At 29.9% G+C, this 16,291-nt stretch overlaps 1 protein-coding gene and 1 long non-coding RNA gene across 3 annotated transcripts in view; both read right to left on the bottom strand.

Moving 5' to 3' along the window:
- Positions 1-354: 354 nt before the first annotated feature.
- LOC143252329 (uncharacterized) lies at positions 355-617 on the bottom strand. Its single transcript, XR_013028931.1, has 2 exons — positions 507-617; positions 355-474 (listed from the first exon to the last, which is right to left on the bottom strand). It is a non-coding gene; the product is annotated as an uncharacterized LOC143252329 (long non-coding RNA).
- An 815-nt stretch (positions 618-1,432) lies between these two features.
- Ube4B (Ubiquitination factor E4B) overlaps positions 1,433-16,291 on the bottom strand; it is a 98,120-nt gene continuing 83,261 nt past the window's right edge. For both annotated transcript variants that reach the window (XM_076504295.1, XM_076504296.1), the window contains exons 22-27: positions 13,534-13,678; positions 12,805-12,939; positions 12,314-12,505; positions 11,466-11,640; positions 10,780-10,926; positions 1,433-3,232 (exon numbers count right to left, since the gene is read on the bottom strand). In XM_076504295.1, the coding sequence (XP_076360410.1) occupies positions 3,156-3,232; positions 10,780-10,926; positions 11,466-11,640; positions 12,314-12,505; positions 12,805-12,939; positions 13,534-13,678 (871 nt within the window). In that variant the 3' untranslated portion in view covers positions 1,433-3,155. The remainder of the gene's footprint in view (positions 3,233-10,779; positions 10,927-11,465; positions 11,641-12,313; positions 12,506-12,804; positions 12,940-13,533; positions 13,679-16,291) is intronic.

Here is a 16,291-nt window from a genome sequence, read left to right as displayed (position 1 = left end):
CTCTACATGTGGGTTTTCTCGACATCACTGAATGGCCTATTGCATTACATAAAATATCAATAATTCGGACAAATGATTAAAAATACGGCAAGAAAGGGTTAAATGGGATAATAAGTCACGGAAGACGATAACACGACCATCAATAAAAGACTGAGTGATGTTTATGGATGACAAGGCAAAGAACAAATTCTTATAATTGTCCCTTGGAGGTGTTTCATAGAACACTGAAATGTCCAATGTCTGCTAAATCCAAATATTATCATGGGTAGGTAGTTCTAAGCTATCAAAAAGGCATAAGGTTTCATCAGAATGGTTACACCATCTTAGCAGCAACAGTCTCACACACACACACCCTAAAATATTATCTTTTTTAATTCTCAAATCAGATTATACACCATTTCTTCATTGTTTGGACTTGGAGGACTTGTTTTTGATCTTCTGATCTGGTGTAAGATTACTACAATCACATGGTGCCTTGGTGTAAGATTACTACAATCACATGGTGCCTTTACTGGCACCAAGCTTATTTTCAGTACCACCACAGCATTTCTCAGTTTGACAGATGGATTAGCCTCAAAAAGAGCTGCCAAAAAAGTCCATAGTGATTGTAGCAGCTGCAAATGTTGCAAATTGAAGGCAGAGTTTTGCTTACATAGGTAAGTGAGGGAATAATTATGATTGGCAATGACATGTTGAAAGGAAGCAGAATTCCAGTCACGGCCAGAGGTGCTTAGAACTCTGTTACAAATCTACTGAGCTCTGGTTTGAAAAACAGATGCAACCAAAAAAACGAAAAGAAAAAAAGGCTCACATAGCAGACCCCTGGTTCTACAAAAAGCTCTGTCATTAATAATGTGGCCAGTTATAAAACTCAATCAACATCTGTTAAGTTTAGAAACAGTAAATCCTCACACCTCATCATATGTTACATACTTTATACATTTAAAGAAATCTAAATAAATTCCAGATTTTTTTACATCCAATCTCTGCAACCTCAGCATCTTTGAGACCAACAGAGATCCTCTGTTAAACATACTGTTTTTAAACCAATAATTCTTCATAAATTTTTCCAACTAAAACTTTCTCTGTAGTGCTTCAAATTGGACTAAATTAAGAATTGTTTTGTTCAAAAATTTCAATTAACAATAATAAAAGGAGAATTCCACTTTATCGCTTCTTATCAACTTGTACACATACTTTCACTTATTAAACTAATTATTTTCTTGAAACTAAAGAAAGCAAACAAAACTCTCTCCTTTTCCTAATTGATTCTCCTTGGCAACTTGTAACTGCTGTGAAAAAAACACAAAAAAAAACACCTCTTGTTTAGATATTAACAAGAACATTAAGTTTCATGCTAAAAACACTGAGCAATAGTATTGATTTACTAAAAGTTTGTTGTCAAAGTAAAGAAGCTTGTTAGGCACAGTGCTAGACTTTCATTATTTATTTCAACGTTTAACAGTATTTCAGAGTTCATTTGCGAACTTTTTACATTAGAAGGGGACATTTAGGTACATACAAAAAGAGAGCTTCCAGATTTGACCCTACAGCCTGTTTTAAGAAATTAGTTGCAATTAGACAATTCATTGAAGACATTAATTCTGTACTTTGGGTTATTCAAGAAACTGTGAGAGTTTTCTTTGTTTTTTTTAAAAGAAACGAGTAACCTGTTACTTAACTGGGTGTTTCAAAATTGTAAATGTTTGATTTCAAAAGAATAAATACACTGAAACCACACATATTTTGAGAGTGAATCTAAAATAATTAAAACTCAGTTGTAAAATCATTCAGGAAAACTATTGCACAAGTCTATACATTATAGAAGAAAAATTATTTCATACTACTAAAATTGGTTACCTTTTGGAAGTTCAAGTTAATTTATTTCGACCAGTGAATCAAATAAAAAAAAAACAATGCTATCTTTTAAGTCAATAAAAATGGTGAAAAATTTGCCAATAATACAACCTGACAATGTTATAATGGTTTGAACAACAATGTTGTAATTTACATTAAAATTACTGTTCTAGATAAGAGGAAAAACTATATATTGGGTCTGTATTCTGTGACTTCTATTAAGTTTATACCAATGGAAGAGTTTCAAAAACAATAGAAAAGACATAGTTTCATTTTAACATACTTTACAAAATTATAATATATCTAATGTTTGAATGAATACATTTATATTACATGATCGAATTAGAAAACTCAAACCAAGATGTACGAATAGACTGAATTTTAAGGGATTGTAGTTACAAAACAGTGTAAATTCCAAGAATGTTGGTAATCTTTACATTTAATGTTGTCCACAGTTTTGGTTACGTAACACCTAACATTTACCAAGACAATTGTATTTTTGAGCCGTCAACCCAGTGTTATGGATTCAAACCTGATTTAAATGAGCCAATTCTGATTGCATGTAAAAATTATGTTGACTGGTTTCAGGTATATTTTAATGCATGATAAGATGCAAACTAGATTTTAACCTCTGTTTATAAAACGTGCTTAATACATTGCATCCAGCAGCAACAGAACTCAAGAAAATATGAAACTTATTTAATAACTTTCAACTCAATGTAATTAACATTACTGCTGCACATTAACGTTCCATGCTAATCAACAGCTTCATCTAAACCTTAAATTTTTCCAGAAATATAAAAATATTAAACCTTTTGCACGATTTTTATTTAAAGTTCTGTGTTTTTCTTTCCTGTGAGATTATACAATGAAAATACTACCATCTTGTTTGAGTATGCAAATTGTGTAAATTATGAACTCAGCTACTGGAACAAAAATACAAAGGCCTCATTGATGAAAATCCTAAATGAACCTAGGCATGCATCAAAACTTATTTTCATTTCTCACTTCATACAAGCATTATAATTCAGAAAACTAAACAATGCTCACCCTAGGTTTGTGAAGAAAAGGTAAATTGGCATTTCAATTACTAAGTTTACTTTTTAACAGCTGTTGTAAAATGGATCATGTGTATTTTATTTTGTTCAAAAAAATCAAAATTCTGAACCAGTACTTGAATAATATTTCCATACAAAAAAACAACAACGAAAAAAACACTTCATTCTACATGAAAATAACATCACAGGCACTGTAGTTAAATCCTTTACTACATAACACTTGTGATAGTCAGTATCTCTCTACTGTTGACTGGACTGTTGAACTTGGTTCATTCTAGCTTTCTTCCATTCTTGAATCCTGTGTTTTAATTCTAAGGCTGTAGAACATGAAAAAAATAACAAGTATTATTACATTTCTATTTTTTAATGTACATACTAATAGTAACAAATGAACCAATACAATTCAATAACTTTGTTACCAAGTGTCTTTATACATATATGCAGCATAACTGTATACTATATGTCCACTGTTATACACTAACAACTGTTCTCCAACACTAACAGTTCTGTCGAACAAAATTTCTCACCATTAACTGATCTTGTTCATCTGACAAGCTAGAATGGCTTTAAAGTGCTCTCCTTTACTCTCAAAAGAAACATGCCATATATACAAACTTTTCTTATAAAATATGTACATTGAATGAAACAACTTACTGCAGTACACCAAGCTGAATGTACTTTTTATACATAGCAATACATACATACATGTTACAATTCACATACATACCTGTTTAACACCTAGTTTCATGTATCGATTGTGTAAGTGCTCTGTATTTAATTTGGTTTTTGTTATGTATATATAAAACTGGTATGCTCACAATTAATTGTAATGCATTTACATTTCTGCTGATGTATGTTAACATATTTGCTTTTTTATCATTTTGCTGCACTAATGAAACTTACTTCTATCTACATTAATCTAATAAACTTGCAAAAAAAGGTGGAAGTTTTTTTTTAAATAATAAAAACAGGATGTGAATGAAAGAGCCTCAAATCCATAGCACAGCATGTTAACCATTGACCCATTTTTAGCCCTAACTAGAATACCTGCTACAACATTCCACACATCCATTGCTCACTAAGTGGGAAACATAATTTGCCCTCCTTCTGCTGAAATGTTCAAGAGTAAATTTAAACTTTTTACACACACACACACACACAGCTATATATATCACAATTTATATTATGCTTATAATATGACTGTTAAATGAAACTACTGCTCACATTAAAAGTTTATATGTAGGAATATATGCATCTATCTATTTGTCATATGAACTTAGTGCAGTTCCTAAGAATTAGAAGCATAACTCACTGTGAGTTATCTACAAATGTGACAAATGTTTATGTGGTCTGTAACTGAAATTATCAAGTGTAACACACCACCATTAACAAAAATTCACACAATGTATTATCAGTGGTCTCTCCATCACTTGGAATCATACCTCTAATTTTAGTGTTGTAAGTCCATAAATTTACTGTTAACCCACTAAGGAACTACAATAAAAGTGAATGATATAAACATGTTTGTATCAATAAAATGAAAACTAAACTGGAAACTGATTTCTGTTTAGTGCAACTCTATTCCCAACTATTCCTCTGAATATAGGGGCATTCTTTTTCAGTGTTCCTGTAGAATTAGTTAAAATGTGTGAAAAATTTCACCTAGATTGTTTAAAAATGTTAAACAAAAAGATACAGTGAAGACACTAATAACGAGAGAAGAAATCAATTTTGTGATACAATAAATAAGGTAAAAACAATAAATTACTAGATAACAATAAAAAACTAGCCAAATAGCATTTATCAACCTCAAGACCACAAGAACAAATTCAATCCAAATGAGAAGTTCACAGAAAAATCACCAACACTGAACCATACATTCCCTGGTACTTGGCACATGAAACAAAATAAAAACTCAACGTGTTAAGAAACCAAATAAATACAGCCACAAAAATATGCTCAACCAATAAAATTAATGAAGAAAACAACATCTCATCAACATCAACAAATTTTCTCCCAAAACCATTCAAACAATTACACACACACACACACACACACACCTAGATCAACAGCACGGTTAACAACAAACAAACAAGCAATAAATCCCAAGAAACAACAAATTACAAAACTTTACACTGCTGCATATCATATATTTATATCAGAAAAAAATGACCAACGTTTGGAAAAAACTTATAACAAAACACAATATTCCAGTAAACACCAAATTTATTCAAAACCAGGTACAAAACTAAAGTCCGTAATATGTAAAACTACACTGACAAACAACATTTATAAAATACAATGCAACAACTGCTATGATTTCTGTATTGGAGAAACAAGCAGACAAATGGAAACCAGATTAAAAAAACACACACCAAAAAAAAACACCTTCACACGTTTTTGAACACTGCAAATCAAATAAACACAACATAAGCATAGAAAACATCTAGTTCCTAAGTAGGAAAACAAATGCAAAATCAAAAAAGCCCTACTTGTACAGCAACTAAAACCAAAACTAAACCAGTACAGAGGAAAACCTTTATACCTATACTAACTAATAGCCTAACAAATACTGCAATGCCCCCTGCATTCCTGTACCTGTTTACACTCTCGTTCCTAAGACATCTGCCTGGCAATAGTCAGTTGCAAACTCTCTTTGTTAACCTGAAGATGATCTAAGAAGGTCAAAGCGTTGCTCTCTATTTTATTAAAAGTTTTAATACCTATACCAGCCATCTTGAGATACATTTTTAACATTTAATATGTTTCAAAATTATTTGTGGAGAAAAAAAAAGAAAAAGAGAAAAGACAGAAAAATGGGTTAAGTAATTGCATGGAATCTATTTAAATGAAACAACAAAACTTATAAAAACAGTAGGTTTTACTGAAATTTAAATCTGATTTAACCTATAACACAACAGGAAGTTTCTCAACTTGGAAGTTTATTTGCTTGACAGGTTAAATATAACTAATAAATAATCTTCATCTTTGTTTCACCATTTTCCCGAAACAAAATGTTTAGAATGTTGGTCCAAATATACTCAATAGCTAACTATGTACAATAAATATTCTTAACTTTGAGCTTTACAGAGTAGACGAAAGGCAACTGGTTTTCAGTACCCACCACCAACTCTTGGGCTATTCTTGTTTGACTGAATAATGAAACTAGACCAATTCCTCAAAGTGTGATGCATAGTTTTTCTTTTATGTAATAAGATGCTAATATTAGAACCACAAATCCATAGATAAACAATGAGCCAGAGTCTTTACTCAATAACAGTTTACTTACATGAAGTAGAACAAATAATGAACATGTGTCCTGTTCATCACACACTGCTAGAGGTTAAACACATCAAATCACTAAAACTATTTTCAAACTTATATTATTCTCCCTCTGTAATTACTAGATCTGTGATAATACCCAAAATCTTGAGCTTGCATGTAAGAATTAGTTTATTTTTGGTATGAGCTCACACACACAGTGTAAAAACTTTTAAATACATGATTAGAAAATTAAGACTTGAAACAGAGAAAAATGGGAAAGGTTTCCGAAAAATAAAAACTTTCCAAATTTATTTCAATAACAAAATATGCTAAGAATAATAACTCAGGCAATCTATTTCTTCTCTACACCTTGTATGACCTTTTAGATACTTAGACACTTTGTTTTAACATTTATACAGTAATGTACAATATTGTTAGAAAAACGTCAAAAATTGGACTTCAGGATACTTTTAAAGAACAATAGAAGGTAAATCACAGGTGAAACATCAACATTTTATTAATCTTTATATATAGGACAACAAACTCAGTGGAAGTGCTTGAGTTCAGCAAACACTTAATATTTTATATGTCCCCTTTAGCTTTAATAACTAGTCTTTAAGACATCATTGCAACATATTTAATCAAAGTGTCCTTTGGGATTTTACTCCAAATGTCCCTAATTGAGTTTCTTTGGAAATAATTTTTGATTTCTTATGTTTCTGATCTATCAAATCCCAGATCTGCTCAACTGGGTTGAGATCAGGGCTCTGTTTGAACCATTGTATCATAACTCTATCAGCTTCTTTCTTAGCTAACTACTTTCTGTATAGGATGGATGAATGTTTGAGGCCATTATCTTCTTGGTGGTAGAATTCTTCACCAAAAATACACAAACCACTGGTTATACCATGATGAATTAGTATATCATGATACTTGCATTGGTCCATTACTCCATCTGTTTTGCAAACATCTGTTGCCTAAGCAGAAAAACACCCCAAAACATCACACTGCATCCACAATGTTTCATGGTAGGTGCTATGCATTGATGTAAATCTCTAACCTTTTTTTCCATTGGATGTACAACTTATGCTTTGAACCAAACATTGATGGATGAGTCCAATTTGAAATAACACCCTTTTCCAATTATCAACAGTCAAGTTTTTGTACTTTATAGCATATTTCAGTCTCTTGACAATATTTAGAGATCAAAGTAAAGGTTTATCAACTACTGCAAAACCAAATATTCCATTCTCATTGTGTTTTCTTGATACTGTAGATCTGGACACTCTTCTGTCATTTTGTACATGGTTGTTTATCTCATGCTTTAGATCAGTAGTAGTCTTCCTTCTGTCATGAAGGCTGTATAAACAAAGATATTTAACATCAGTATCACTGAGTTTAGGTGTTCTCCCACTTCTTTTCCAATTTCAAGCTTACCTATCTTGATCTCACGATCTAGGGTATACTTGACAGTGTTTGAGGAACATTTCAAGCCTGAAGTAACTTGTCAGAGTGCAACCAGTATAATGCAAAACTTTTATGTAAACTCTCAGGTCTACTAATAATTCTCTATGCTGTTTTGGCCATGCCATGACAACAAAACTTAATATATAGTGTAAATACTAGTTTATCAAGGTTTATTTGTAGAGTGTTAATGAATTTATTTTTTCTAGCATATACCAGTACTATAAGTTAGCTTCTTGCAAACTTCTTTCTATATAGTTAAAACCCTGCATGGGGTACCACGACAGTTATTTCAGACCCTAAATTTGATCAGTATATTTATTCAAGCAGAACCATTACGACATGCTCTTGGTACAAGTATTTGAAAACTTTAAAGAATGATAAGTATTCTCACCCTGACTCATTCAGTGTCAACAGGGATCAGTGAAGCATTACCACAGTGTTGAAATTTACATTCTGTAATGGCATGGAAGAATTAGCTCACAAAATAGAAATAATGACAAAATATTATCTTGTCACAACACCTTTGGAAAGTTCTGTATTACAAAACACACAATATATGTTCATTATGTTTTTACACTGATAATCTGCTGGTGTATCAGTGTTATATTTCAGGACAAATACAGCTACAATTCAGGACTTGATATGCATGGTGTATATCACTGTTGAAAACAAAACAGAATATAAAATGGAAAATTCTGTCTCAAACTGATGGTGTTGGTTTATACAATAAGTAATTATTATACTAATATTTCTCTCTCTCTCTTTCTTACAGACACAAACACAATATCAGCATCTAGCAAGTAAACTTCAGAAACAAGTTAATGATAAACTAAATTCACAATGCATCATCTATTATAATGAATAGTTTAATTTACAATGCATCATCTATTATAATGAATAGTTTAATTCACAATGTATCATCTATTATACTGAATAGTTTAATTCACAATGCATCATCTATTATACTGAATAGTTTAATTCACAATGCATCATCTATTATACTGAATAGTTTAATTCACAATGCATCATCTATTATACTGAATAGTTTAATTCACAATGCATCATCTATTATACTGAATAGTTTAATTCACAATGCATCATCTATTATACTGAATAGTTTAATTCACAATGCATCATCTATTATACTGAATAGTTTAATTCACAATGTACCATCTATTATACTGAATAGTTTAATTCACAATGTACCATCTATTATGAATAGTTTAATTCTGAATAGTTTAATTCACAATGTACCATCATCTATTATACTGAATAGTTTAATTCACAATGCATCATCTATTATACTGAATAGTTTAATTCACAATGTACCATCTATTATACTGAATAGTTTAATTCACAATGTACCATCTATTATACTGAATAGTTTAATTCACAATGCATCATCTATTATACTGAATAGTTTAATTCACAATGTATCATCTACTTCAGTTAGACATTTACTGATAAAATTAAACAAATCATCCAAAATTGATACCAACATGCTTTATTAAATATATTATTTCTATTACTTTAGTACAGAGTTAAGATCCCTGTACAACTATGTATTTATTGTTTATTGAACTATATAATGTATGATTGAAAATACAGCATCTTAAAGCATACAAAGAAAACTTTGATTGACAATACTGTTCTAGAAGTCAATCTTTGGTTCTAATAAGCATTCATAATGAAGCTATATCATTCTTTTTAAGTCAGCCCAAAAAAGAACTATACAATACAATTATGTAGACTTTCATGATTAAACCAACCACACAGTCCTGGTTTTGTTTATACTATATATCATATTTAGTTAATATTTCTTGGAACCTACTTTTTCTCAGCTGAAGAAAATGTTTTTTGTAAGGCATATTATATATATTTCAGTTGAATTTGAAATTAGTACATGCAATAATTTCCTGACATTAAACAAACAGATTTGGCAACAGCAACTACACTATTCTGAGCTTTACACATTTTGAGTTGTCATGTATTATACAATCTTCGAATAAGATGAAAACTATTCATTTTTACCTTCATCTGCAGGTTGAAAGTTAAGACACCTAACTCATTCATTATGACATCTGTAGTATTGTTATCAGTGATAACTGTTAAAACTGTTAATATCTGCAATTTGATTAAAGCATAATTTTTAAAAGTTATAATTTTACACAAATATACTGATATTATGTTCGTTCTTCTTAAACAAAAAGGTTGTCATAGGAATTTCTTCAAACTGTAGACATAAAATTACTAGAAATAAATTATATTTATTTTTTGCTGAGTAACAACTGATTATCAAGGAAAAGTTAAATAGATGTTTTATGTACTTGACTGAAGATTTGTTTGTTTGATGTTAAGCACATGTACCCACCACAAGTATCGAAACCCAGTTTCTAGCATTGTGGGTCAGCAGACACACAGTTAAGCCACTGAAGGGGTCACTAAGTGAATAGTCAGCATGTTAGGATTAAATTCCCTACATTTAAACTGTTACATTAATCAACACAATTCTTCTTTGTCACAGTTTTAGAGTTTAATGGTCTCTGTTCAGAAATGAATATTAATCATCTCTAAATTACTGGAACAGTAGATACAAAGTTAGACTACATTGTATACAGGGGTATTTGCAGGATATTTTAAAGGAGGGTCAGGGAAGTACAATAGATCTGAGAATTAGTTAACATAACACTTATGTCAGAAGGAGTCAGAATGAAGAAAAATTAAAAATCATAAAAGAATATTTCAAATGGGGTGCTACTGGAAGAACATTGTTTTCCAAAGGGATCCTACCTCTCCAGTGCAATCCCAGTGGTCATGCTCCTGCTGGTGCAAACCACTTTACTGCTATTTCTCTATAAGGTGGTGCTAATTAAAACCAAACCCAATACAGCAAAATTAAGATATTCTATTTAGCATATGATGACAAACATAATAATTCAATCCACACACAAACACAAACAAAGCACACTACGTGTGTTACTAGATGATAGTAAAAAACTGGAAAAAAATGTGCAGTGTAAACAATAAATACTTCCATAAGCACACCTAATAATGTTAAATGCAAATTAATTGTTAAAGTAAAGTAGAAAAAAAAATGATGTATTCAAACAAAAGAACATAAGAAAAAACAAACCTGGTTCTAACATATCTTCAGTTAAGTGTTGTCTGTTGAAAGGATCTGTGCTAGAATTGAGCAGATGACGTATGATCACAGCACGATCCATGATATTTCCACTTGGAAGAACAACAGGATCCTCCATTAGTGTGTCCATAAGTGGATCTGACCAAATATTTGGATTCCTTACTCAAATGATACATGAAGTTGTGAAACAAATTTATCATTTAAACATTTTACAATACTATATCCACAATTCTAATTCAAACCAAAGTATTTATTACATATTATGAAATTATTTCAGTTCTTATAATACTATAAGAAAATAATCATTTTTACTTCAGATATGAAACTAGAGAAAAAACAAAAACAATACATAAGTAACAGAATGGATTTTTTAAAACATGTCAATCTAATATTTAATAAAGCAGGAAAAGTTAAGATAACAAGTACAATTTGTGCTCCAGCAATTTAGTTGTCATCAATATTTTATAAAAGTTACTTCAATTTTTAAAGTATCTACTAAAGTAAAAATCATGTTCCAGACCTTTCCATCAAATGGAAACTAAAAAAGTTAATAAATGTATCTCAAGAGCTTTTTATATTGCTACATCTCTTATAAAATATTAGCATAAAGTTGTTCTCACTCAATACATTATCCAAGAAATATAACATGTTACATTCATTTTATCAATGATATAAACCTTTAAATTCCTCAGGAGCATTGGTAAAATCTAGATCCAACTTCTTGTTTAGAATAACAAACTCTTGGACTCTGTTAGACAACTGTTCAAACTGTGCGATCTGAAGTTCTGTTTTAATCATGGCCTTTTTCATTCTTGCAACAGCATCTTCGAACAATTCAGGTTGATATGAACGCTGACAAAACAAAAGTTAAAAAGATAAATTTATGCCATACTGGTATCTTGTGTATAAACCTTTTACTACAGTTTGACAAAGACCTAAAATTAAATTTTAAAATGCTTTTGAAACTTTCTTGCTGTTTTAGTGACATTTCTTTTGCCTTATTTATGAACAAAAATTGAATGTTTTGCAGGAACATTTTTAATTTATTAAGCTTGAGGGGGAATTTATTCAATACTGTTATCATAATAAAGGTTCTACTTCATTTGTACTCATGGCTTAATTAAAAAACTCTTTGAAATAACACTGCAGAATGATGAATTAAGATTTCATGTATATTATAATGCAGTCCTTCTTCATGATTTTGTTTACTCGTTTAACTTCATTTAAATGCAATTATTTAATTTCACTAATATATAAAAATTTTTATTTATGTTTACCCTATAATCTTCTTGATAATTCCTCGCAAGACAAGTTTTCTATTTCTAAAAACAGAAGAACTTTAATCCTGAATAATAATTTAATAATTTTGTGTCATTTTCAGTATAGTGTTCATGTTTTGAGAACCATATATTCTACTATATTGCTTTATATACCGTTATCAATTTTTCATAACAAATCAGTCGCGCGCACACACAAAACATTTACACACTGAAACTGATTATAAAGTATTCTAAAGAAAACACACCTCATCAGAAGCCAATGCATGACAAAATTCATCACAATCTAAATGCAAATATATATCAGTAAGTTGGTCAAGCAGACGTCGAGGTTCCCAGCCATACTTGTCTGGATTTTTGACCTTCAGATTTTTACACTTGGGCCCACATAGCTGTTTGAGATTGAAGTTTAACATGGCTGCAAGTCTATCTACTACCTCCTATAAGTATAAATCATCATAATTAAACAATTTATTTAGATATATATATTTTATTGCAAAAATTAAAGTGTTTACATGTATTACAAGTGGTCACAAGATACCATCTATGCAATGTTGACATAAAAAATATTAAAGTTAATAATTCACCTATGATTTTGTATTCCCAAATGATGAATTTCTGTTATGAACAACTTATATAACATTACTCTCACGTATACAACATAATTTAAAACCGAATTAAAATTTCTTTCTTCAAGATCTTTTGTTTCTTGGTGAAAGCTATTTTTACACAAACTTACTGGTTTTAAGAAAGGTTGGATAATTTCTTTTGTCAAGTAATGAAACATATCAACCGTTTCTTGAGCTAAAGTGAGGTAGGAACGGCACTGCCTTTCATCAATGGCCAACTGCCTTTGTCTGGACTGTTTGGCTTCCTGGTGGACAATAACAAAGAATTCACACATAATTTTATGTCAAGAGAAAGAGACAAAATGTTAACCTAATCAATTAATTAAATACCACAATATTAAAAATAAAACATTTCTCTCTATTTTTCAAACAAAACAATTTGTTCTCTCACAAACATAGTACAGCATCATAATAATGCAAAATTATGAAATATTTCAGGTATATGCATTGATGAAACTGTATTCCCAACTTTAACAACATTTTCTCAATGTCTTCCATATAATGTATCATTTTAACATTTGGAACTATTTATGAATGTTTGCTCACATATCAATATATATCAAACTGCTTTTTTTTTTTCAAAACCAGATTACTAAATAAAATAGGTTTCATCTTTAAAAAATCCAGACAAGATAACATCAAATATCGGATAACTAAATTCAAGCTAAAATTTTACCTTGCTTAAAATAAAATAAATCCTTACATTTATATCAATCTCACAATGTTTAATTCTTACTCAAATAGAAACTTGCATAAAATTTCATAATTTATACCAACCAAAAAAAAAACGTGTGAACCTAATATTAACTTGGATATATGTAAAAACAACTACACTATACCTCAGTTTGTTGGTTCCATGATTCTTTATCCTCCATTGCTTCCTGGACTTCATGAATTCGTTTTAAAGACTCAAGGCTCTCATCAAGCAGGAAAGTTGTGTCATTCATCAACATATTAATGAATTTAACAAACTGTTTCCCTACACTGAAATATAAAATAAGTGAAGAGACATTTCAATGAATTAACCAAAATTCATTAGTAACTTATACAGGAACTTTTCACAGTAATTGTACACAAATTTTTGTCATACTTAACTAAAATCTTTAACTGACTTGTAATTTAAATAATGTTTATTATAATATCAATTATATATTATCATTATGCACAATCAGTAATCAATAGATCAACAAAAAGTTTGTATTCCAGTTAACTTTAGTTTTATCTCTATTTAGCAAGAATCAATTCTGAACAATGAATAGATATGGCTTAGTGTGATTATCTAATGTTGCTTAAATTAGAATATTTGGTCTCATTTTATTTCAAGTTACGTAACTATTGAAATACCTTTTAACAAGTAACAAAGCATGTGTGTGTGTTGTCTAACAGCAATGCCACATTGGACTATTCGCCGTGAACACCAAGAGGAATCAAACTCCCAATTTTAGCATTGTAAATCTGAAGACTTACTACTGTTCCACTGAGGAACAGTAGTGAAGCAGTTTTGTTACAGGTTACAAATAAACACACTCAGAGACATATAGAATAATGCTCATGGTATTTAAAAAAAACTAATGCACTTCACTTGGATCTCAAAACATTACTGAAAGGTTAGGAAGTTAAAGCACAGTATATTCTAATAGCCATAGAAAGAAATGTTTCCCACAAATAATTTTCATGCTAATTTATAACTTCATGTGTAGATCTAACACAAACTTTGTTTGAAAGCTTATCAAAACTGGATGAGTTGGATTAATAGATATTAAAATTTGAGGATTTTTTTTTACATTTCAGTCTGTAGTGACAAAATGGAAATGGTTTGTTTTTTTAATTTCACACAAAGCTACATGAAGGCTATTTGTACTAGCCATTCCTAATTTAACAGTGTAAGAGTAAAGAGAAGGCAGCTAGTCATCAACACCCACCACCAACCAAGATTGACCATCACATTATATTGTCCCCATGGGTGAAAGGGTGAGCACATTTGGTGTGATTGGGATTTGAACCTGCAATCCTCAGGTTATGGGTCGAGTGCTTTAACCACTGAGATGGAAGTTCATTTTCCATAAAATTCTTATATATGTTTTACTAGGAAACAAATGTATCAAAGAATCTGAAAATAATTACTGCTAAAATCCCTATTTTATTAATACAAACAATAAGGTGAATTTATTGGCCATACACATTTTTTCTGTAATATATAATGATTCAACTGATAAAAAAATAAAAAATTATAATTATTAGATATTCAGTGAGTGAAATTCAAATTTGATGAACAATGAAGACTGCTTTTAGCAACACATCAAATTTAGTGTTTTTTCATTGCTGTATGCTTTCAAAGCCTACACACAAAACAAGTGTTTGTAACAGCTAATAAAATAGTTAGTCAGTAGTAATAAGGCAAATCATTTTAAAAGATTTCAACAACAATTACAAAAGATGTTTTGGTCACTTTTATTTTTGTTAAACTAACACCAAAATTATGTTAAAATCCATTTTTTCTTAACACCTACACCTGAACACCATTAACAAGAGCTTTTTCAGGCTAAGTAACAATATTTTTCCTAAATATATTCTTGGTCAAGATCAATTTATATCTAAAAGGTAGAGTTTATTTTTAATAAATAATAATGTATTTTGTTTTTTTATAATAAAAACTTAAAAATAACTTATTCAATACCTTAAAAATTTGTAAAATTTTGCTACTGTCTTCATACTTATTAATTTTGATATTAATTTTGTAATAGAAGAGCAACTTTCAGTCAGAGGAATTCAAGTTAATAATGAAAGACTGGATATAAAGGAACTGAGGAAAATTCCCAAATCTTAAGTATTCCAAACTTGCCATTATTTTCCTTTTCACTTCTACAAGATCTTTAGGATATTGCCTTTCCCAAAAACATAAGTTCCTGCTCATACCATTTCATTTACTCTACATTGACATAAACACTTTACAAGTTGCTCTTTTTAATCCCATTTAAACATTGGTTATGTTCAAAGATATGTTTCATTAATACTTCTTCGGATCACACACTGACATCATAAAATGGTTAGAATCAGTGACTGCAGTAAGTAAACCCTTAAAAATAAAAGCAGCATCACACAATAAATTAGCAAATAGTATCCATGAAGAATATAATCACCCAGGAATGATATTTTCTTAGCATATATAAACCTATGCTGTGAGCTATGCAGAGACAAAAATTTTAAAATATTTTTTCCCATTTATCTCTTTGTGAATTACAAAATTATAAAATATCAATTTTAAAATATTTCTAAGTTACACATTATTGAAATGTGACGTGTGTCAACAACACCTGAAATCTGGAGTTTGGAGAGGGTATAAAAAAAAAAAAAAAGGGTTTAACATCTTGTGTATAAAACTGTATTGATGAAATAAAATTTGTTACTCTCACTGGAAATACAAGTAAAATAAATAAATAATAAAAAAAAATGAACAGTAATATTTTTCTTTTTTTAAATATCTTCTCTGCTACCTTTCATGAAATGCAAATAATATTTTTGTTTTTTAAATATCTTCTCTGCTAGTTTTCATGAAATGCAACCAATATTTTTGTTTATTTAAATATCTTCTCTGCT

Source organism: Tachypleus tridentatus, chromosome 6 (genome assembly GCF_004210375.1).
Source record: "Tachypleus tridentatus isolate NWPU-2018 chromosome 6, ASM421037v1, whole genome shotgun sequence".
NCBI lineage: Eukaryota > Metazoa > Arthropoda > Merostomata > Xiphosura > Limulidae > Tachypleus > Tachypleus tridentatus.
This window is presented reverse-complemented; position numbering and strand designations above follow the sequence as displayed.